The sequence below is a fragment of the Plectropomus leopardus genome, chromosome 18, assembly GCF_008729295.1.
Source record: "Plectropomus leopardus isolate mb chromosome 18, YSFRI_Pleo_2.0, whole genome shotgun sequence".
Taxonomy (NCBI): domain Eukaryota; kingdom Metazoa; phylum Chordata; class Actinopteri; order Perciformes; family Serranidae; genus Plectropomus; species Plectropomus leopardus.
In genome coordinates, this window is record NC_056480.1 from 10,188,068 (window position 1) to 10,211,917 (window position 23,850).

Consider the following 23,850-nt stretch of genomic DNA (forward strand, 5'->3'; position numbering starts at 1 on the left):
CAACTCTACCAACTCACCAACTCTAGTTTTGTCTCACTTGTGTTCAGTAAGTAATCGAGCAAACATTTTATAGTAGTATAGCAGTATATATTGTATTTATATAGTATTTATATAGCAGCTTTCATAGACACCGGTCACAAAGTGCCTCAAAAACAAAATAAAATAGAAACAAATAAATCAATATAAAACCCATATAACATATAAAGTGAGAGCAGAAAAAAAGCGCCCTGAACTCTGCCTCACAGAAATCCTCCAGATGATGTTTTGTAATGTCCTCTACTGTGTACACTGGGAGATTACATCAGCTGTTATCTGTTTGGAAAATTTGAGTGGTAACACTGGGTTGTCCTGCTGCTAAACGGAAAATTACTATGAATTGGAGGATCAAAAACTCAATCCTGTTTATACTGTAAGCTGTTGGCTAAGAGCTGCCACATTATGTGGTGGAAGAAGTACTGAGACCTTTTACTTAAGTAAAAGTAGTATTACCACAATATAGAAATACAAGTAAAAGACCTGCATTCAAAACTTTATTTTACTAAAAGTACAAAAGCACGAGCATCAAGGTTTGATTAAACTAACAAAAGTAATATCACTCTTACATAGAATGGCCCATTTCACAATAATATATATAATATTATTGGATTATAATTATCAATGCATTCATGTGTTCATTACTTTAATGTTGCAGCTGGTAAAGATGGATTCAATTTTAACGGCATTTATAAACTGCTGGAGACCTTAACTTATATGAAATAACAAAAATCTGCAAAGTAACAAGTAACTAAAGATGTCAAATTTTCTGGAGTAAAAAATACAATATTTGCCCCCTAAATGTAAAAAAGTAGAAGTATAAAGTAGCATGAAATGGAAATACTGAAGTAAAATACAAGTACCTCAAAATTGTACTTAAGTACAGTGCTTGAATAAACTAGTTAGTTACTTTCTACCACTGACGTGAAGGCACCTTAATCGAGGCCAAGAGGGATTATGGGTTACAGTTAGGTTATATTTGGATTCCTTACTGGATAATGTGTAACTGTGCAGTAGTTTTAGCGTTTCATTGAAACATTACTATTTTAACAGCGTCATGCACGGACGAGTAGTGAGCCTGTGCAGATTTTAGTAAGGATGCATGTGTTTGAGAAGCACTGAGCAAACAAACAGATAAAAGAAACTCGGATTATACTGCACTATACTGTTTTGTGAGAATTTGTAAACTGATGTTTGCTGATGTTTAACATTTTTTACTTAAATTTATGTAGAATTTTCTCAGTTTTTGGATTCTTCGTCGATTGCGGAAGCATGCAAGAACAATAAAGTGTTCCTCCCAATTTCAGCGTAACACATGGTGAGTAATTTATATGCAAATTGTCATTCAGGAAGTGAAATGATCCTTTAAGAGCAGTTCATCACTAGAAACACATTATTCTGTCCGCATCTCTTTGTTATAGCTTGCAGTGATTTCATCATCTTATTGCAGATTACAGTGATGATAGTATTAGCAGAATGATGCAGCCAAAGAGACCTCCATCTTTAATCATCTTTATTGTTCTATGGTTGTTCAAATAGATGTAATATGGCGCAAAAACATTTTGTCACACATAAATTCAAATGCATCATACTGTTGCGAAACAAGAAAGAAATGCATTTTGCTTTCATTTGTGGACACTTTTCTTTTTAGTGGAAAAATACTGAGCTGTGGGGTCACATAAGGGGGTCACATATCACCATGTTTGTATTCACAGAGGAAGAAATGTAACAACCAATCAAAGGAGAGGAAACAATCAGAGCAAATTCCACTCAGGTGAGAGGATAGAAAACCAGCCAAGTAAGCCCGAGTCAGGCCTGTCTGCAGGAGCCCGCGTCTGTGCTGTGAAGAGTTTGAAATCTGCTGTGGTTTCAGGAAGAAGATGTCCTACAGAGTGAACTTCTCTCCTCTCCTGCATGTGCACACACCACCGCCTCAGCCCTGTCATAAAGTGTGTGACGTAGGATACAGCTCCAGTATGAAAGGGCAAACTCTGCTCGGACGGGGAGGCTATGAACCACTGTGCGGCTCAAATACCCCTGATGAAACCGACCCGGCTCTGAAAGATCACCTGTTGCTGCCTGGTACAGAGGAACCCTTTGGGATGGAGAGGCTGCTGAGGAAATGTCAGATCAGAAACCAGCTGGTCAGAGAGTGCTTGGCTGAATGCCTCGGAGTCTACGTCCTTATTGTGAGTATATTTTTTAGGGATCTAGACTTCAGATAGTACATAAAACACTTTGATTTATGTAGGAGAAGTTAACCACATTTTCTGCAAAGTACAGCAAAGTATTCAACCTTTAAAGTCCATCACAGCAATTGTTTTTCTTGAATATTTGAAATGTCGTGACAAACTATTTATGGCATACTGTAATATGACTTTTTTTTTTTTTTTTTTTGCTTTTTATGACGTACTATGCTTTGTTTTGTTTTTTTGTTTTGTTTTTTTTTACTAACTCTAATATGACTTTGCATTTTGATGCCATACCATACTATGACCTTTTGGGGGGGGGGGGGTATATTTATATTTACAACATTCTATAGTATGGCTTTTTTATGGCATACTATACCACTTTTTTTTCTTTAATTACCTACTACACTATGATTTCTGATAGCATTTTATAACATATTATACTATGAATTGTGTTTGCATTTTATGGCATAGTATACTATGATTTATCAAATGAGCTGTAAAAACAGAAAACAATGAATTTTTTTCTCTACCAGCTCACCTAAATCCTCACTTACTCCTCAAACTCAACGTCAAGTAGCTGTTTCATACACTCCTAAAACATAGAAACAATAACAAGCTTACTCACTTGTTTTGAAGCAGCAAGTGAATCCTCACAATGGATAACCGGGGACTTTGGCCTGCAGTGACAGTGAAAACAGAGAGAGAGAGGCGGGGAGGTGATGGGAGGATTTAGATTGTGGGTGGTGCATCATTAATTTGAAATGAAGCAGTGATGTTTGTTCGTCTCTGCTCGCTGTCTTTATGTTTTATCTCATCTGTCTCACCTGTCAGGGCAATTAACGTTTACAGCACAAATCATAAAACAGCTTCATAAAAAGAGGAGATTATAACCGAGGTAATGATGTGTGTTCAGATAAGCGTCTGTTTCAGAGTTACTGCACTTTTCTACGTAAATATGAGCAAATAAGTTTAAAGTTTCAGGACTTGTCGTGGCAACTCAAGCAGTGAGAAACCAACTCAAAATCAAACGGCCACTCAGGCACAAAAAAATAAATATTATGCAGAGGAGAATAAGTTTATTGTCTTGGTAAGCATGAAGTTTAATGTGGTTCATTTTACTATTTCAGTGGCAAGCAATCATAAAGTGTAGCATCTGCAGCCTGTCTTACCCTGAGCATGAACTCGTCCTGCTGCCTGCCTGGCCTTTTCCTACATGCCGGTATAAGTAGATTCACCCGGTGTGCCCAAACTGTCTGATACCTTCTAAACAAAAGCATTAACAACTACTCAAATTTACTACAATTATACTAATATTGTAAATTAATAAAGTGTTTAATTGAAACTAAAAAACAAAATAAACAAATGTTGAGGAGGTAAACATCACAAAATAATGAATAACTCGATCAGTACTAAAATGAAAGTTTCATCATCGAGTGCTGAAACTTAAAAAAAAAAAACATTGTAAGTGACAGATAGTTTTTTATATATATATTCTTACTGTGCTTCTTCTTGCTCTCAGGGTGTGATATAATTCTTCTTCTCATGTAATTGCAGCTGTTTGGATGTGGCTCCGTTGCCCAGGTGACCACATCCGAAGATAAGAAGGGGCAATATCTGTCGATCAACCTGGGCTTTGCTCTGGGAGTAACATTCGGTGTCTTTGTGTCTCGTGGAGTCTCAGGTAAGGGACTGTATGACAGTTATGTTGCACAGTTTGTAGGGAAAAAAACACAAAAGCAACTCCTGCAGGTTTGGGCTGAAGACTACAACTTTGGAAATGAAACGATGTATGACAAAAATACAAACTGTCAAAAGTGGAGTTGTGGGTAATGTAGAAGTCAGGTTTTTGAAAGGAAGATTGTGTAGGATAAAAAAATATTTTTTTCAGACAGAATTTTCAACTTGATGCACATCGTTTTCGCCTTCAGTCTGACATTGTGTCCATTCCCAATTTCTCAGGGGGAGGGGGATTCAGGTTTTCCTAACTAATCGCTTGAGATGGAAATATGAATCTGAATCTAACTCATTTTATGTCACCACTTACATGTAGCCATGCCAACAACACCTGTTTGGCTGGAGCAAAGAAAAATGAACCACGGTGTCAGGCAATATTCAAAAGAAATGTTAATTAGAACAGCCTCCAAATCGGTGTCTATCTTGTCTGTTGTTGTCACCATGTTATTAGTTCATTAGTTACAGCAGTTGACAAAAGCATTAGTCTCACCCATGTTGCTGATTGACTAACACTCTCTGCCCCAAATAATTTTTCAACAGTCCCTAAATTGTGCAAAACAACAAAAATGCCTGCACTGCATATAATGATGTTACTTTTGTTTACTGTAGGTCAAAATGTCTTGATTGTATACTATGTGTGCGAGCAAAATGTTTTTAAAGCAATCGTGTTAATTTCAGGACAAACAAAACTGTTTATATTATGAAATGTTTCATCCTTCATTCTTTTACCCAAAAGGTGCCCATCTGAACCCTGCTGTATCTCTGAGCTTGTGCGTGTTAGGCAGACACCCCTGGATAAAGCTGCCATTTTACGTGTTCTTCCAAGTGCTCGGAGCCTTCCTGGCTGCAGCCACCGTTGGCCTGCAGTACCATGGTGAGTTAACAATGATGATCACTGCAGTCAGAATCACAATTTTTAACATTTTTTTACTTAATTTTATTTTTTTTTTATTTTTAAAAAATGCATACTAAATTGTTAATTTTGAAATGAGTTTTGAATTACATACTATAGCATGTTTTCTTTATGGATTGTTTGAAGAAATTCATAAAAGATTTTCTCTCATTTTTGTGACATGAGATACTGACTTGTTTTTTCTTGCATTTTCTGAAATACTATACCATGACTTTTTTTATGCTATTTTGGATGATATACTATATTATGACATTGATTTCTGTTTTTGATGACAGACTTTATGACTTTTGTATGGTATTTTGGACGACATTTTATGCTGTGACTTTTAGTTGAGAAGCTATAATATGACATTTTTATGATATCTTATATGTATTGGTATACGAGGATTTTTTTCCTGGTATTTCATATAATATGACATTGTTTGTGATATACAGTATTTTGGATGACATGCTATACTATGAGTTTTTATGTTATTATTAATGACATGCTATAGAATAACTTTTTGGTGCTATTTTGGCCAACATGCGATCGTATGAACATTTTGGTGCTATTTTGGATGAAAAGCTATAGAATTACTTTCTTAGGGTATTTTGGAAGATGTGCTATAGTATCACTTTTGGTACTATTTTGGACGGCATACTATAGTAGGATTTCTTGATGGTATTTTGGACTACATGCTATAGTCTGACTTTTTTCTTTTTTTTGGACCACATAGTAAAGTATGTCCTCATACTTTACTATGTGGGGGGGGGGGGGGGGGGTTATTGCAACATTCTATCCTATGGCATGTCTTGGCATGCTATTTTTTATGTTTTCAAGTGTTTTTGAGATATGTCATATTTTGACCTTTTTGGCCTTTTTGGCTAAAAATGTCGAAATATGACATATCGCAAAAACAACTTGACAAACACTTGAAAAAAAACAAAAACTTGCGTTCGTAAACATGCTGTAGCATAGAATGTTGTAAGAACGGCCGAAAACACAATGAAATACCATCTCAAAAAAATGACCCAAAAGGCAAGGCTATAGTATTGCAAAAATGTCAAAATTTGACACGTCCCAAAAACTGCTGAAAAGTGTTGAAAATCTTTTTGAATCTCATGCTTACACACGCCAGAGCAAAGATAGTTGCCAAAACTTCAAAAAACACAATAAAATGACATGTCGAAAAAATGACCCAAAAGCCAAGGCTATAGTATGGCAAAAATGTCAACATTTGACACGTCCCAAAAACTGCTGAAAACTGTTGAAAACCTTTTTAAATCTCATGCTTACACACGCCAAAGTAAAGAAAGTTGCGAAAATGTCCAAAAAAGACGATGAAATAGCATGTCGAAAAAATGACCCAAAAGGCAAGGCTATAGTATGGCAAAAATGTCAAAATTTGACACGTCCCAAAAACAGCTGAAAACTGTTGAAAACCTTCTTAAATCTCATGCTTACACACGCCAAAGTAAAGATAGTTACGAAAACGGCCAAAAACACGATAAAATACCATGTCGTAAAAATGACCCAAAAGGCAAGGCTATAGTATGGCAAAAATGTCAAAATTTGACACGTCCCAAAAACAGCTGAAAACTGTTCAAAACCTCCTTAAATCTCATGCTTACACACGCCAAAGTAAAGATAGTTGTGAAAACATAAAAAAACACAATAAAATAGCGTATCGAAAAAATGACCCAAAAGGCAAGGCTATAGTATGGCAAAAATGTCAAAATTTGACACGTCCCAAAAACAGCTGAAAACTGTTCAAAACCTCCTTAAATCTCATGCTTACACACGCCAAAGTAAAGATAGTTTTGAAAACATAAAAAAACACAATAAAATAGCGTGTCGAAAAAATGACCCAAAAGGCAAGGCTATAGTATGGCAAAAATGTCAAAATTTGACACGTCCCAAAAACAGCTGAAAACTGTTCAAAACCTTAAATCTCATGCTTACACATGCCAAAGTAAAGATAGTTTTGAAAACGTAAAAAAACACAATAAAATAGCGTGTCGAAAAAATGACCCAAAAGGCAAGGCTATAGTATGGCAAAAATGTCAAAATTTGACACATTCATAAAAAAAGCTGAAAACTTTTGAAAACGTTTTTAAATCTCATGCTTATACACGCCAAAGCAAAGAAAGTTTCCAAAAATGGCCAAAAACACGATAAAATAGCATATTGAAAAACTGACCCAAAAGGCAAGGCTATAGTATGGCAAAAATGTCAAAATTTGAACACGTCCCAAAAACAGCTGAAAACTGTTGAAAACCTTTCTTAAATCTCATGCTTACACACGCCAAAGTAAAGATAGTTTTGAAAACGTAAAAAAAAACACGATAAAATAGCGTGTCGAAAAAATGACCCAAAAGGCAAGGCTATAGTATGGCAAAAATGTCAAAATTTGACACGTCCCAAAAACAGCTGAAAACTGTTGAAAACCTTCTTAAATCTCATGCTTACACACGCCAAAGTAAAGAAAGTTTCAAAAAAAAAAAAACACGATAAAATAGCATATCGAAAAATGACCCAAAAGGCAAGGCTATAGTATGGCAAAAATGTCAAAATTTGACACGTCCCAAAAACAGCTGAAAACTGTTGAAAAACCTTTTTAAATCTCATGCTTACACACGCCAAAGCAAAGATAGTTTCGAAAACGGCCAAAAACACGATAAAATAGCATGTCGAAAAAATGACCCAAAAGGCAAGGCTATAGTATGGCAAAAATGTCAAAATTTGACACGTCCCAAAAACAGCTGAAAACTGTTGAAAACCTCCTTAAATCTCATGCTTACACACGCCAAAGTAAAGATAGTTTTGAAAAACGGCCAAAAACACGATAAAATAGCATGTCGAAAAAATGACCCAAAAGGCAAGGCTATAGTATGGCAAAAATGTCAAAATTTGACACGTCCCAAAAACAGCTGAAAACTGTTGAAAACCTTTTTAAATCTCATGCTTACACACGCCAAAGTAAAGATAGTTTTGAAAACGTAAAAAAACACGATAAAATAGCGTGTCGAAAAATTGACCCAAAAGGCAAGGCTATAGTATGGCAAAAATGTCAAAATTTGACACGTCCCAAAAACAGCTGAAAACTGTTGAAAACCTTTTTTAAATCTCATGCTTACACACACCAAAGCAAAGAAAGTTTCAAAAAAATGGCTAAAAACACGATAAAATAGCATATCGAAAAAATGACCCAAAAGGCAAGGCTATAGTATGGCAAAAATGTCAAAATTTGACACGTCCCAAAAAACAGCTGAAAACTGTTAAAAACCTTCTTAAATCTCATGCTTACACACGCCACCAAAGCTAAAGATAGTTGCGAAAACGGCCAAAAACACGATAAAATAGCGTGTCAAAAAAATGACCCAAAAGCAAGGCTATAGTATGGCAAAAATGTCAAAATTTGACACGTCCCAAAACAGCTGAAAACTGTTGAAAACCTTCTTAAATCTCATGCTTACACACGCCAAAGTAAAGATAGTTTTGAAAAACGTAAAAAAAACACGATAAAATAGCGTGTCGAAAAAAATGACCCAAAAAGCAAGGCTATAGTATGGCAAAAATGTCAAAATTTGACACGTCCCAAAAACAGCTGAAAACTGTTGAAAACCTTCTTAAATCTCATGCTTACACACGCCAAAGTAAAGATAGTTTTGAAAAACGGCCAAAAACACACGATAAAATAGCATGTCGAAAAAATGACCCAAAAGGCAAGGCTATAGTATGGCAAAAATGTCAAAATTTGACACGTCCCAAAAACAGCTGAAAACTGTTGAAAACCTTCTTAAATCTCATGCTTACACACGCCAAAGCAAAGAAAGTTTCAAAAACGGCCAAAAACACGATAAAATAGCATGTCGAAAAAATGACCCAAAAGGCAAGGCTATAGTATGGCAAAAATGTCAAAATTTGACACGTCCCAAAAACAGCTGAAAACTGTTGAAAACCTTCTTAAATCTCATGCTTACACACGCCAAAGTAAAGATAGTTTGAAAAAAAAAAACACGATAAAATAGCGTGTCGAAAAATGACCCAAAAGGCAAGGCTATAGTATGGCAAAAATGTCAAAATTTGACACGTCCCAAAAACAGCTGAAAACTGTTCAAAACCTTCTTAAATCTCATGCTTACACACGCCAAAGTAAAGATAGTTTTGAAAACGGCCAAAAACACGATAAAATAGCATGTCGAAAAAATGACCCAAAAGGCAAGGCTATAGTATGGCAAAAATGTCAAAATTTGACACGTCCCAAAAACAGCTGAAAACTGTTGAAAACCTTTTAAATCTCATGCTTACACACGCCAAAGCAAAGAAGTTTCAAAAAACGGCCTAAAAACACGATAAAATAGCATATCGAAAAATGACCCAAAAGGCAAGGCTATAGTATGGCAAAAATGTCAAAATTTGACACGTCCCAAAAACAGCTGAAAACTGTTGAAAACCTTCTTAAATCTCATGCTTACACACGCCAAAGTAAAGATAGTTTTGAAAACGGCCAAAAAACACGATAAAATAGCATGTCGAAAAAAATGACCCAAAAGGCAAGGCTATAGTATGGCAAAAATGTCAAAATTTGACACGTCCCAAAAACAGCTGAAAACTGTTGAAAACCTTCTTAAATCTCATGCTTACACACGCCAAAGCAAAGAAAGTTTCAAAAAACGGCCAAAAAACACGATAAAATAGCATATCGAAAAAATGACCCAAAAGGCAAGGCTATAGTATGGCAAAAATGTCAAAATTTGACACGTCCCAAAAACAGCTGAAAACTGTTGAAAACCTTCTTAAATCTCATGCTTACACACGCCAAAGTAAAGATAGTTTTGAAAACGGCCAAAAACACGATAAAATAGCATGTCGTAAAAATGACCCAAAAGGCAAGGCTATAGTATGGCAAAAAATGTCAAAAATTTGACACGTCCCAAAAACAGCTGAAAACTGTTGAAAACCTTCTTAAATCTCATGCTTACACACGCCAAAGTAAAGATAGTTTTGAAAACGTAAAAAAAAACACGATAAAATAGCGTGTCGAAAAAATGACCCAAAAGGCAAGGCTATAGTATGGCAAAATGTCAAAATTTGACACGTCCCAAAAACAGCTGAAAACTGTTGAAAACCTTCTTAAATCTCATGCTTACACACACCCAAAGCAAAGATAGTTTTGAAAACGTAAAAAAAACACGATAAAATAGCATGTCGAAAAAATGACCCAAAAGGCAAGGCTATAGTATGGCAAAAATGTCAAAATTTGACACGTCCCAAAAACAGCTGAAAACTGTTGAAAACCTTCTTAAATCTCATGCTTACACACGCCAAAGTAAAGATAGTTTTGAAAAAACGGCTAAAAAAACACGATAAAATAGCCATGTCGAAAAATGACCCAAAAGGCAAGGCTATAGTATGGCAAAAATGTCAAAATTTGACACGTCCCAAAAACAGCTGAAAACTGTTGAAAACCTTCTTAAATCTCATGCTTACACACGCCAAAGTAAAGATAGTTTTGAAAACGGCCAAAAACACGATAAAATAGCGTGTCGAAAAAATGACCCAAAAGGCAAGGCTATAGTATGGCAAAAATGTCAAAATTTGACACGTCCCAAAAACAGCTGAAAACTGTTGAAAACCTTTTTAAATCTCATGCTTACACACGCCAAAGCAAAGATAGTTTCAAAAAATGGCCAAAAACACGATAAAATAGCATATCGAAAAAAAAAATGACCCAAAAGGCAAGGCTATAGTATGGCAAAAATGTCAAAATTTGACACGTCCCAAAAAACAGCTGAAAACTGTTGAAAACCTTTCTTAAATCTCATGCTTACACACACCAAAGTAAAGATAGTTTCAAAAAAACGGCCAAAAACACGATAAAATAGCCATGTCGAAAAATGACCCAAAAGGCAAGGCTATAGTATGGCAAAAATGTCAAAATTTGACACGTCCCAAAAACAGCTGAAAAACTTTGAAAACCTTCTTAAATCTCATGCTTACACACGCCAAGCAAAGATAGTTTCAAAAAATGGCCCAAAAACACGATAAAATAGCATGTCGAAAAATGACCCAAAGGCAAGGCTATAGTATGGCAAAAATGTCAAAATTTGACACGTCCCAAAAACAGCTGAAAACTGTTGAAAACCTTCTTAAATCTCATGCTTACACACGCCAAAGTAAAGATAGTTTTGAAAACGCCAAAAACACGATAAAATAGCGTGTCGAAAAATGACCCAAAAGGCAAGGCTATAGTATGGCAAAAATGTCAAAATTTGACACGTCCCAAAAACAGCTGAAAACTGTTGAAAACCTTCTTAAATCATGCTTACACACGCCAAAGTAAAGAAAGTTTCAAAAACGGCTAAAAACACGATAAAATAGCATAAAAAAATGACCCAAAAGGCAAGGCTATAGTATGGCAAAAATGTCAAAATTTGACACGTCCCAAAAACAGCTGAAAACTGTTCAAAACCTTCTTAAATCTCATGCTTACACACGCCAAAGCAAAGATAGTTGCGAAAACGGCCAAAAACACGATAAAATAGCATGTCGAAAAAATGACCCAAAAGGCAAGGCTATAGTATGGCAAAAATGTCAAAATTTGACACGTCCCAAAAACAGCTGAAAACTGTTGAAAACCTTTTAATCTCATGCTTACACACGCCAAAGTAAAGATAGTTACGAAAAAACGGCCAAAAACACGATAAAATACCATGTCGTAAAAATGACCCAAAAGGCAAGGCTATAGTATGGCAAAAATGTCAAAATTTGACACGTCCCAAAAACAGCTGAAAACTGTTCAAAACCTTTCTTAAATCTCATGCTTACACACGCCAAAGTAAAGATATTTTGAAAACGTAAAAAAAACAACACGATAAAATAGCGTGTCGAAAAAATGACCCAAAAGGCAAGGCTATAGTATGGCAAAAATGTCAAAATTTGACACGTCCCAAAAACAGCTGAAAACTGTTGAAAACCTTTTTAAATCTCATGCTTAATACACACCAAAGCAAAGAAAGTTTCAAAAAATGGCTAAAAACACGATAAAAAATAGCATATCGAAAAATTGACCCAAAAGGCAAGGCTATAGTATGGCAAAAATGTCAAAATTTGACACGTCCCAAAAACAGCTGAAAACTGTTGAAAAACCTTCTTAAATCTCATGCTTACACACACCAAAGTAAAGATAGTTGCGAAAACGGCCAAAAAAAACACGATAAAATAGCATGTCAAAAAAATGACCCAAAAGCAAGGCTATAGTATGGCAAAAATGTCAAAATTTGACACGTCCCAAAAACAGCTGAAAACTGTTGAAAACCTTCTTAAATCTCATGCTTACACACGCCAAAGCAAAGAAGTTTTGAAAACGTAAAAAAAACACGATAAAATAGCATGTCGAAAAAATGACCCAAAAGGCAAGGCTATAGTATGGCAAAAATGTCAAAATTTGACACGTCCCAAAAACAGCTGAAAACTGTTGAAAACCTTCTTAAATCTCATGCTTACACACATCCAAAGTAAAAGAAAGTTTCAAAAAACGGCCAAAAAACACACGATAAATTTTATGTCAAAAAACAACCCAAAAGGCAAGGCTATAGTATGGCAAAAATGTCACCCAAAAAACTGCAAAACTGTTGAAAACCTTTTAAATCTCATGGCAAAAATGTCAAAATTTTCAAAAAATCCCAAAAACACAGCTGAAAATAGCTGTCAAAAAAAACCCAAAAGGCTTAAATAGTCTGGCATGCTTTTGACACGTCCAAAAACAGCTGAAAACTGTTGAAAAACCTCCTTAAATCTCATGCTTAAACACGCCAAAGTAAAAAGTTACAAAAATGATAAAAACACGATAAAATAGCATATCGAAAAATTGACCCAAAAGGCAAGGATAGTATGGCAAAAATGTCAAAATTTGACACGTCCCAAAAACAGCTGAAAACTGTTGAAAACCTTCTTAAATCTCATGCTTACACACGCCAAAGCAAAGACAAGTTTGCGAAAAACGGCCAAAAACACGATAAAATAGCATATCGAAAAATGACCCAAAAGGCAAGGCTATAGTATGGCAAAAATGTCAAAATTTGACACGTCCCAAAAACAGCTGAAAACTGTTGAAAAACCTTCTTAAATCTCATGCTTACACACGCCAAAGCAAAGATAGTTTTGCGAAAACGTAAAAAAAACGATAAAAATAGCATGTCGAAAAAATGACCCAAAAGGCAAGGCTATAGTATGGCAAAAATGTCAAAATTTGACACGTCCCAAAAACAGCTGAAAACTGTTGAAAACCTTTTAAATCTCATGCTTACACACGCCAAAGCAAAGAAAGTTTCAAAAAATGGCTAAAAACACGATAAAATAGCATGTCGAAAAATGACCCAAAAGGCAAGGCTATAGTATGGCAAAAATGTCAAAATTTGACACGTCCCAAAAACAGCTGAAAACTGTTGAAAACCTTCCTTAAATCTCATGCTTACACACGCCAAAGTAAAGATAGTTACGAAAACGGCCAAAAACACGATAAAATAGCGTGTCGAAAAAAAATGACCCAAAAGGCAAGGCTATAGTATGGCAAAAATGTCAAAATTTGACACGTCCCAAAAACAGCTGAAAACTGTTGAAAAACCTTCTTAAATCTCATGCTTACACACGCCAAAGTAAAGATAGTTTCGAAAAATGGCTAAAAACACGATAAAATAGCATGTCGAAAAAATGACCCAAAAGGCAAGGCTATAGTATGGCAAAAAATGTCAAAATTTGACACGTCCCAAAAACAGCTGAAAACTGTTGAAAACCTTTTAAATCTCATGCTTACACACACCCAAAGCAAAGATAGTTTCACGAAAACGTGGCTAAAAACACAATAAAATAGCATGTCAAAAAATTGACCCAAAAAAGGCAAGGCTATAGTATGGCAAAAATGTCAAAATTTGACACGTCCCAAAAACAGCTGAAAACTGTTGAAAACCTTTCTTAAATCTCATGCTTACACACGCCAAAGTAAAGATAGTTTCGAAAAAAAATGGCCAAAAAAAACGATAAAATAGCATGTCGAAAAATGACCCAAAAGGCAAGGCTATAGTATGGCAAAAATGTCAAAATTTGACACGTCCCAAAAACAGCTGAAAACTGTTCAAAACCTCCTTAAATCTCATGCTTACACACGCCAAAGTAAAGATAGTTTTGAAAAACGTAAAAAAACACAATAAAATAGCGTGTCGAAAAAAATGACCCAAAAGGCAAGGCTATAGTATGGCAAAAATGTCAAAATTTGACACGTCCCAAAAACAGCTGAAAACTGTTGAAAACCTTTTAAATCTCATGCTTACACACGCCAAAGCAAAGAAAGTTTCAAAAAATGGCTAAAAACACGATAAAATAGCATATCGAAAAATTGACCCAAAAGGCAAGGCTATAGTATGGCAAAAATGTCAAAATTTGACACGTCCCAAAAACAGCTGAAAACTGTTAAAAACCTTCTTAAATCTCATGCTTACACACACCAAAGCTAAAGATAGTTTGCGAAAACGGCCAAAAACACGACGATAAAATAGCGTGTCGAAAAAAATGATGACCCAAAAGGCAAGGCTATAGTATGGCAAAAATGTCAAAATTTGACACGTCCCAAAAACAGCTGAAAACTGTTGAAAACCTCCTTAAATCTCATGCTTACACACGCCAAAGCAAAGAAAGTTGCGAAAACGTAAAAAAAAACACGATAAAATAGCATGTCAAAAAATGACCCAAAAGGCAAGGCTATAGTATGGCAAAAATGTCAAAATTTGACACGTCCCAAAAACAGCTGAAAACTGTTGAAAACCTTTTAAATCTCATGCTTACACACGCCAAAGCAAAGATAGTTGCAAAAACGGCCAAAAACACATAAAATAGCATGTCGAAAAAAACCCAAAAGGCAAGGCTATAGTATGGCAAAAATGTCAAAATTTGACACGTCCCAAAAACAGCTGAAAACTGTTGAAAACCTTTTTAAATCTCATGCTTACACACGCCAAAGCAAAGAAAGTTTTCAAAAAATGGCTAAAAAACAAATAAAATAGCATGTCGAAAAAATGACCCAAAAGGCAAGGCTATAGTATGGCAAAAATGTCAAAATTTGACACGTCCCAAAAACAGCTGAAAACTGTTGAAAACCTTCTTTAAATCTCATGCTTACACACGCCAAAGTAAAGATAGTTTTGAAAAAATGGCCAAAAACACGATAAAATAGCATATCGAAAAATTGACCCAAAAGGCAAGGCTATAGTATGGCAAAAATGTCAAAATTTGACACGTCCCAAAAACAGCTGAAAACTGTTGAAAACCTTCTTAAATCTCATGCTTACACACGCCAAAGCAAAGATAGTTGCGAAAACGGCCAAAAAAAAACACGATAAAATAGCATGTCGAAAAAATGACCCAAAAGGCAAGGCTATAGTATGGCAAAAATGTCAAAATTTGACACGTCCCAAAAACAGCTGAAAACTGTTGAAAACCTTTTAAATCTCATGCTTACACACGCCAAAGCAAAGAAAGTTTCAAAAAATGGCTAAAAACACGATAAAATAGCATGTCAAAAAATGACCCAAAAGGCAAGGCTATAGTATGGCAAAAATGTCAAAATTTGACACGTCCCAAAAACAGCTGAAAACTGTTGAAAACCTCCTTAAATCTCATGCTTACACACGCCAAAGTAAAGAAGTTACGAAAAAAACGGCCAAAAAACACGATAAAATAGCATGTCGAAAAAATGACCCAAAAGGCAAGGCTATAGTATGGCAAAAATGTCAAAATTTGACACGTCCCAAAAACAGCTGAAAACTGTTGAAAACCTTCTTAAATCTCATGCTTACACACGCCAAAGTAAAGATAGTTACGAAAAATGGCTAAAAACACGATAAAATAGCGTGTCGAAAAATGACCCAAAAGGCAAGGCTATAGTATGGCAAAAATGTCAAAATTTGACACGTCCCAAAAAACAGCTGAAAACTGTTCAAAACCTTCTTAAATCTCATGCTTACACACGCCAAAGCAAAGATAGTTGCGAAAACGTAAAAAAACACAATAAATAGCATGTCAAAAAAATGACCCAAAAGGCAAGGCTATAGTATGGCAAAAATGTCAAAATTTGACACGTCCCAAAAACAGCTGAAAACTGTTGAAAACCTTTTTAAATCTCATGCTTACACACACCAAAGCAAAGAAAGTTTCAAAAAACGGCCAAAAACACGATAAAATAGCATATCGAAAAATGACCCAAAAGGCAAGGCTATAGTATGGCAAAAATGTCAAAATTTGACACGTCCCAAAAACAGCTGAAAACTGTTGAAAACCTTCTTAAATCTCATGCTTACACACGCCAAAGTAAAGATAGTTACGAAAACGGCCAAAAACACGATAAAATAGCCATGTCGTAAAAATGACCCAAAAGGCAAGGCTATAGTATGGCAAAAATGTCAAAATTTGACACGTCCCAAAAACAGCTGAAAACTGTTGAAAACCTTCTTAAATCTCATGCTTACACACGCCAAAGCAAAGAAAGTTTCAAAAAAACGTCCAAAAACACAATAAAATAGCATGTCGAAAAAATGACCCAAAAGGCAAGGCTATAGTATGGCAAAAATGTCAAAATTTGACACGTCCCAAAAACTGCTGAAAACTGTTGAAAACCTTCTTAAATCTCATGCTTACACACGCCAGAGCAAAGATAGTTGCGAAAACGGCCAAAAAACACGATAAGATAGCATGTCAAAAAAAACCCAAAAGGCAAGGCTATAGTATGGCAAAAATGTCAAAATTTGACACGTCCCAAAAACAGCTGAAAACTGTTGAAAACCTTTTAAAATCTCATGCTTACACACGCCAAAGCAAAGAAAGTTTCAAAAAATGGCTAAAAAAACACATAAAATAGCATGTCAAAAAATGACCCAAAAGGCAAGGCTATAGTATGGCAAAAATGTCAAAATTTGACACGTCCCAAAAACAGCTGAAAACTGTTCAAAACTTCTCCTTAAATCTCATGCTTACACACACCAAAGTAAAGATAGTTACGAAAACGGCCAAAAACACGATAAAATAGCATGTCGAAAAAATGACCCAAAAGGCAAGGCTATAGTATGGCAAAAATGTCAAAATTTGACACGTCCCAAAAACAGCTGAAAACTGTTGAAAACCTTCTTAAATCTCATGCTTACACACGCCAAAGTAAAGATAGTTACGAAAAATGGCTAAAAACACGATAAAATAGCATATCGAAAAAATTGACCCAAAAGGCAAGCTTTAGTTTGGCAAAAATGTAAATTTTATTTATAAACATTTTTCTCAGCACTCACGGACACTTTACAAGCATAAAACAATTACAGTTAAAAAACAGATAAAAGCAAAAAAAAGACAAACAGTGTAAATGGAAAAATGCAATTACACAGAGTGAGCAATCTTGAGCAGGTGAGTTTTGAGTCTAGATATGAAGACAGGAAAAGAGTCAATGTTTCCGATGTCCGGTGGGGGTGAGTTCCAGTGTTGGGGAAGAATGGCTGAAAGTTCTTCTCCCCATGGTGCTGAGGAGAGCAAAGGGCACAGTTAGTTGAATGGAGGAGGAGGATGTAAAAAACGGGAGAAAATGGGGATGTGGAGGAGATCTGACAGATGAGGATGGTCAAAAGGAAGGCTATAGTATGGCAAAAATGTTGAAATTTGGCACACGTCCAAAAACAGCTGAAAACTGTTGAAAACCTCCTTAAATCGGCGTGTTTACACACGCCATAGCAAAGAAAGTTGCAAAACAGCCAAAAACACAATAAAATTGCATGTCGAAAAAATGATCCAAAAGGCAAGGCTATAGTATGGCAAAATTGTCAAAATTGACACGTCCCAAAAACAGCTGAAAACTGTTGAAAACCTCCTTAAATGGCGTGTGTAACACATGCCATAGCAAAGAAAGTTGCGAAAAAATGGCCAAAACACAATAAAATAGCATGTCGAAAAATGAACCAAAATGCAAGGCTATAGTATTGCAAAAATGTCAAAATCTGACACATCCAAAAACAGCTGAAAACTTTGGAAAACCTCCTTAAATAGCATGCTTACACACGCCATAGCAAAGAAAGTTGCGAAAACGGCCAAAAACACAATAAAATAGCATGTCGAAAAAATGACCAAAAGGCAAGGCAAAAAATGTCAAAATTTGACACGTCCCAAAAACAGCTGAAAACTGTTGAAAACCTCCTTAAATAGCGTACTTATACACGCCATAGCGAAGAAAGTTGCGAAAACGGCCAAAAACAAAATAAAATAGCATGTCGAAAAAATGACCCAAAAGGCAAGGCTATAGTATGGCAAAAGTGTCAAAATTTGACACGTCCCAAAAACAGCTGAAAACAGTTGAAAACCTCCTTAAATGGCGTGTTTACACACGGCATAGCAAAGAACGTTGCGAAAACGGCCAAAAACACAATAAAATAGCATGTCGAAAAAATGACCAAAAGGCAAGGCTATAGTATGGCAAAATGTGTCAAAATTTGACACGTCCCAAAAACAGCTGAAAACTGTTGAAAACCTTTTTAAATCTCATGCTTACACACGCCAAAGCAAAGATAGTTGCGAAAACGGCCAAAAACACGATAAGATAGCATGTCGAAAAAATGACCCAAAGGCAAGGCTATAGTATGGCAAAAATTGTGAAAATTTGACACGTCCCAAAAACAGCTGAAAACAGTTGAAAACCTCCTTAAATAGCGTGTTTACACACGCCAAAGCAAAGAAAGTCGCGAAAACGGCCAAAAACACAACGAAAATAGCATGTCGAAAAAATGATCCAAAAGCAAGGCTATAGTATGGCAAAATTGTGAAAATTTGACACGTCCCAAAAACAGCTGAAAACAGTTGAAAACCTCCTTAAATAGCGTGTTTACACATGCCACAGCAAAGAAAGTCGCGAAAACGGCCAAAAACAATGAAAATAGCATGTCGAAAAAATGATCCAAAAGGCAAGGCTATAGTATGGCAAAATTGTGAAAATTTGACACATTCCAAAAACAGCTGAAAACAGTTTGAAAACCTCCTTAAATAGCGTGTTTACACACGCCAAAGCAAAGAAAGTTGCGAAAACGGCCAAAAACACAACGAAAATAGCATGTCGAAAAAATGACCAAAAGGCAAGGCTATAGTATGGCAAAATTGTGAAAATTTGACACGTTCCAAAAACAGCTGAAAACAGTTGAAAACCTCCTTAAATAGCGTGTTTACACATGCCACAGCAAAGAAAGTCGCGAAAACGGCCAAAAACACAATAAATCGCTTGTCGAAAAAAATGATCCAAAAGGCAAGGCTATAGTATGGCAAAATTGTGAAAATTTGACACGTTCCCAAAAACAGCTGAAAACAGTTGAAAAACCTCCTTAAATAGCGTGTTTACACATGCCACAGCAAAGAAAGTTGCGAAAACGGCCAAAAACACAATAAAATAGCATGTCGAAAAAATGATCCAAAAGGCAAGGCTATAGTATGGCAAAATTGTGAAAATTTGACACGTTCCAAAAACAGCTGAAAACAGTTCAAAACCTCCTTAAATAGCGTGTTTACACATGCCACAGCAAAGAAAGTCGCGAAAACGGCCAAAAACACAATAAAATTGCATGTCGAAAAAATGATCCAAAATGCAAGGCTATAGTGTGGCAAAAGTGTCAAAATTTGACACGTTCCAAAAACAGCTGAAAACAGTTGAAAAACCTCCTTAAATAGCGTGTTTACACATGCCACAGCAAAGAAAGTCGCGAAAAACGGCCAAAAACACAACGAAAATAGCATGTCGAAAAAAATGATCCAAAAGGCAAGGCTATAGTATGGCAAAATTGTGAAAATTTGACACGTCCCAAAAACAGCTGAAAACAGTTGAAAACCTCCTTAAATATAGCGTGTTTACACATGCCACAGCAAAGAAAGTTGCGAAAACGGCCAAAAACACAATAAAATAGCATGTCGAAAAAAAGATCCAAAAGGCAAGGCTATAGTATGGCAAAAATGTGAAAATTGACACGTCCCAAAAACAGCTGAAAAAACAGTTGAAAACCTCCTTAAATAGCGTGTTTACACACGGCATAGCAAAGAAAGTTGCGAAAAACGGCCAAAAACACAATAAAATAGCATGTCGAAAAAAATGACCCAAAAGGCAAGGCTATAGTATGGCAAAATGTCAAAATTGACACCCCAAAAACAGCTGAAAACATGTTGAAAACCTTTTAAATCTCATGTTTACACACGCCAAGCAAAGAAAGTTGCGAAAAAACGGCCAAAAACACGATAAGATAGCATGTCAAAAAATGACCCAAAATGGCAAGGCTATAGTATGGCAAAAATTGTGAAAATTTGACACGTTCCAAAAACAGCTGAAAACAGTTGAAAACCTCCTTAAATAGCGTGTTTACACATGCCAAAGCAAAGAAAGTTGCGAAAACGGCCAAAAACACAACGAAAAAAGCATGTCAAAAAATGATCCAAAAGGCAAGGCTATAGTATGGCAAAATTGTGAAAATTTGACACGTCCCAAAAACAGCTGAAAACAGTTCAAAACCTCCTTAAATAGCGTGTTTACACATGCCACAGCAAAGAAAGTCGCGAAAAACGGCCAAAAACACAACGAAAATAGCATGTCGAAAAAATGATCCAAAAGCAAGGCTATAGTATGGCAAAATTGTGAAAATTTGACACGTCCCAAAAACAGCTGAAAACAGTTGAAAACCTCCTTAAATAGCGTGTTTACACATGCCACAGCAAAGAAAGTCGCGAAAACGGCCAAAAACACGAATAAAATTGCATGTCGAAAAAAAGATCCAAAAGGCAAGGCTATAGTATGGCAAAATGTCAAAATTTGACACGTCCCAAAAACAGCTGAAAACAGTTGAAAACCTCCTTAAATAGCGTGTTTACACATGCCACAGCAAAGAAAGTCGCGAAAAAGCCAAAAACACAACGAAAATAGCATGTCGAAAAAATGATCCCAAAATGCAAGGCTATAGTATGGCAAAAATGTCAAAAATTTGACACGTCCCAAAAACAGCTGAAAACAGTTGAAAAAACTCCTTATATAGCGTGTGCTTACACATGCCACAGCAAAGAAAGTTGCGAAAACGGCCAAAAACACACGAAAAATAGCATGTCGAAAAAATGACCCATAAGGCAAGGCTATAGTATGGCAAAATTGTGAAAATTTGACACATTCCAAAAACAGCTGAAAACTGTTGAAAACCTCCTTAAATAGCGTGCTTACACACGCCAAAGCAAAGAAAGTTGCGAAAACGGCCAAAAACACAACGAAAATAGCATGTCGAAAAAATGATCCAAAAGGCAAGGCTATAGTATGGCAAAATTGTGAAAATTTGACACGTCCCAAAAACAGCTGAAAACTGCTGAAAACTTCCTTAAATAGCGTGCTTGCACACGCTAGAGCAAAGAAATTTACTAAAACGTCAAAAAACACCATTAAATAGCATGTCGAAAAAATGACCAAAATGCAAGGCTATAGTATGGAAAAATTCAAAATTTGACAAGTCCCAAAAAAACAGCTGAAAACTGTTGAAAACCTACTTAAAAAGTGTGCTTAGACACGGCAAAAGCAAAGAAAGTTGCGAAAACGGCAAAAAACACAATAAAATAGCATAGCGAAAAAAAATGACCAAAAGGCAAGGCTATAGTATGGCAAAAATCTCAAAATTTGACACGTCCAAAAAACAGCTGAAAAACTGTTGAAAACCTCCTTAAATGTCTGAGACAGGCTGTAGTGAAGAAAGAAAGTTACAAAAATGGTCAAAAACACACCATAAAATCACATCTCAAAAAAATGACCCAAAAGGCAAGGCTATAGTATTGCAAAAATGTCAAAATTTGACACGTCCAAAAAGGGCTTGCAACTGTTGAAAACCTCCTTAAATACCGTACTTACACACGCCCAAGCAAAGAAAGTTACAAAATGTCAAAAAACACCATTAAATAGCATGTCGAAAAAAAATGACCCAATATGCAAGGCTAAGTATGGGCATAGTATGGCAAAAATGTCAAAAAAATGGCATGTCCCAAAAACAGCTTAAAACAGCTGAAAACTTCATAAAATAGCTTGCCAAGACACGCCCTAGCAGAATGGTGCAAAAAAAGGCCAAAAAACACCATAATACAATACATGTCAAAAGCATTTTGTCAATATGCTACATCATGTCATTTTTGGACGTTTTTGTAACATTCTATACTATGGCGTGTCTTGGTACGCTATTTAATGCCTTTATCAGCTGTTTTTGGGTCACGTCATTTTTTGACAATTTTTGCCATAATATAGTATTGCTTTTTGGAAAAGTTTTTCAACATGACATATCATGGTGTTTTTTGCCGTTTTTGCAACATACTATGCTATAATGCGTCTTGGTAAGCTATTTTATGTGTTTTCAGCTGTTTTTGGGTCGTCATATTTTGACATTTTTCTCCATATTATAATATGGCATTTTCAGTTGTTTTTCAACATCCTTTGTTATGGTGTTTTTGGTTTTTTGTGTTCCTGTTTTGGATGACATGATGACTCGATTGGGCTATTTTGGACAACATTCTTCACTTTTTATTCTTTGTGGTATTTTGATGCAACTACTATACTTATGTATAGTATGTTATATAAACTACACATATTTTTATGGCATTTTGAATGCTACATACTACAGTTACAAGTAGTACACTGCAGTGACATACTATTTTAATGACATACTATGCTTTTTTAAAATTACCCTTTTAATGGTACATATGTCTCCCATGTGTGATAATTGCAGATGCCATCCATGCTTACAGCGAAGGTGAGCTGACAGTGACGGGTCCCACTGCCACAGCTGGCATATTCGCCACCTATCCAGCTGACTACCTCAGTTTTGTGGGGAGGTGTTATGGACCAGGTGAGATACTGTCACTCCCTTTTTAATCAAAGGCCCATCAATCACATCAGGATCAGTTAACACCATTTTTCCTTCACTGAGTCTGTTATTCTGCTTCTGGCCTAAATACACGACAGGATGTGAACACAATCGCCTTTCTGCATACATACATACCATTTCCCTGTTCTCAAGATCATCGGCACGGCTGCACTGCTGTTATGTGTCCTCGCTCTTGGGGACCAGAGGAACAGCACCCTCCCTGATGGGCTTCAGCCTGTTCTGGTGGGGAGCAGCGGTGCTGGTTATTGGCATCTCAATGGGATCCAACAGCGGCTATGCCTCAACCCGCCAGGGATTTTGGACCTCGACTGTTCACATACATCGCCGGCTGGGGAGTGGATGTCTTTAAGTTAGTTTCAATCAGGCGATCAGTTTTATCTCTGAATTTTAACCATGTATGTTGCTGATAATAATAAATCAATCTTACTGTCTTCACAGGGCTGGAGGTGGTTGGTGGTGGGTGCCCATAGTGGCTCCCTGCGTTGGAGCGCTGCTGGGAACTCTGATGTACGAGCTGATGATTGAAGCCCACCATCCTCTCAGTCCGTCTGAGCTCCAGACCTCATGCCAGGAGGCCACTGAGGGCAAGACGGAGCTGGAGCTGGACTGTGAAAAAAGCTCTTAGTGCTAAAAGTAAGCCGCAGTTAAGCGGTTTGTTGTGTATAGTTAAGGCTGTTTATGGTGTAATACTCACTGAAGCTGTCTTTGTAAATATATGTGACTGATGTATTAAAACAAGCAGATTGGTTGTGTTTGCAGAGATACATGTCCTGTAGCATAACTGCACATGCAAGCACAACTAAATCTAGTTTCTGATGTTTTGTTAAAAAACTTTTGGATAAATTGCTATAAAATTTGATACAAATGATCAGTGTGTTTCTTGATTCAATTGGTGCATGCATACCCCTAGGGGTAATTTTGAACACTGCAGGGGGTACATGATACTTTTTTTTTTTTTTAAATGTTCATTTTAGATTTTTACATAGTAATCTCACATATTGTTAAACTGCTTTTTGAAAGTCGAAGAAAGTTTTACAAA

At 36.1% G+C, this 23,850-nt stretch overlaps 1 protein-coding gene across 1 annotated transcript; it reads left to right on the plus strand.

Moving 5' to 3' along the window:
• Positions 1–1,564: 1,564 nt before the first annotated feature.
• Positions 1,565–23,679, plus strand: aqp10b (aquaporin 10b). Its single transcript, XM_042506445.1, is given in 9 exon segments — positions 1,565–2,222; positions 3,780–3,906; positions 4,696–4,833; positions 22,653–22,747; positions 22,749–22,772; positions 22,944–23,042; positions 23,044–23,090; positions 23,092–23,160; positions 23,250–23,679. Coding segments are annotated over 9 exon segments (1,095 nt in total). The 5' UTR covers positions 1,565–1,913; the 3' UTR covers positions 23,437–23,679.
• The last annotated feature ends 171 nt before the right edge of the window (positions 23,680–23,850 follow it).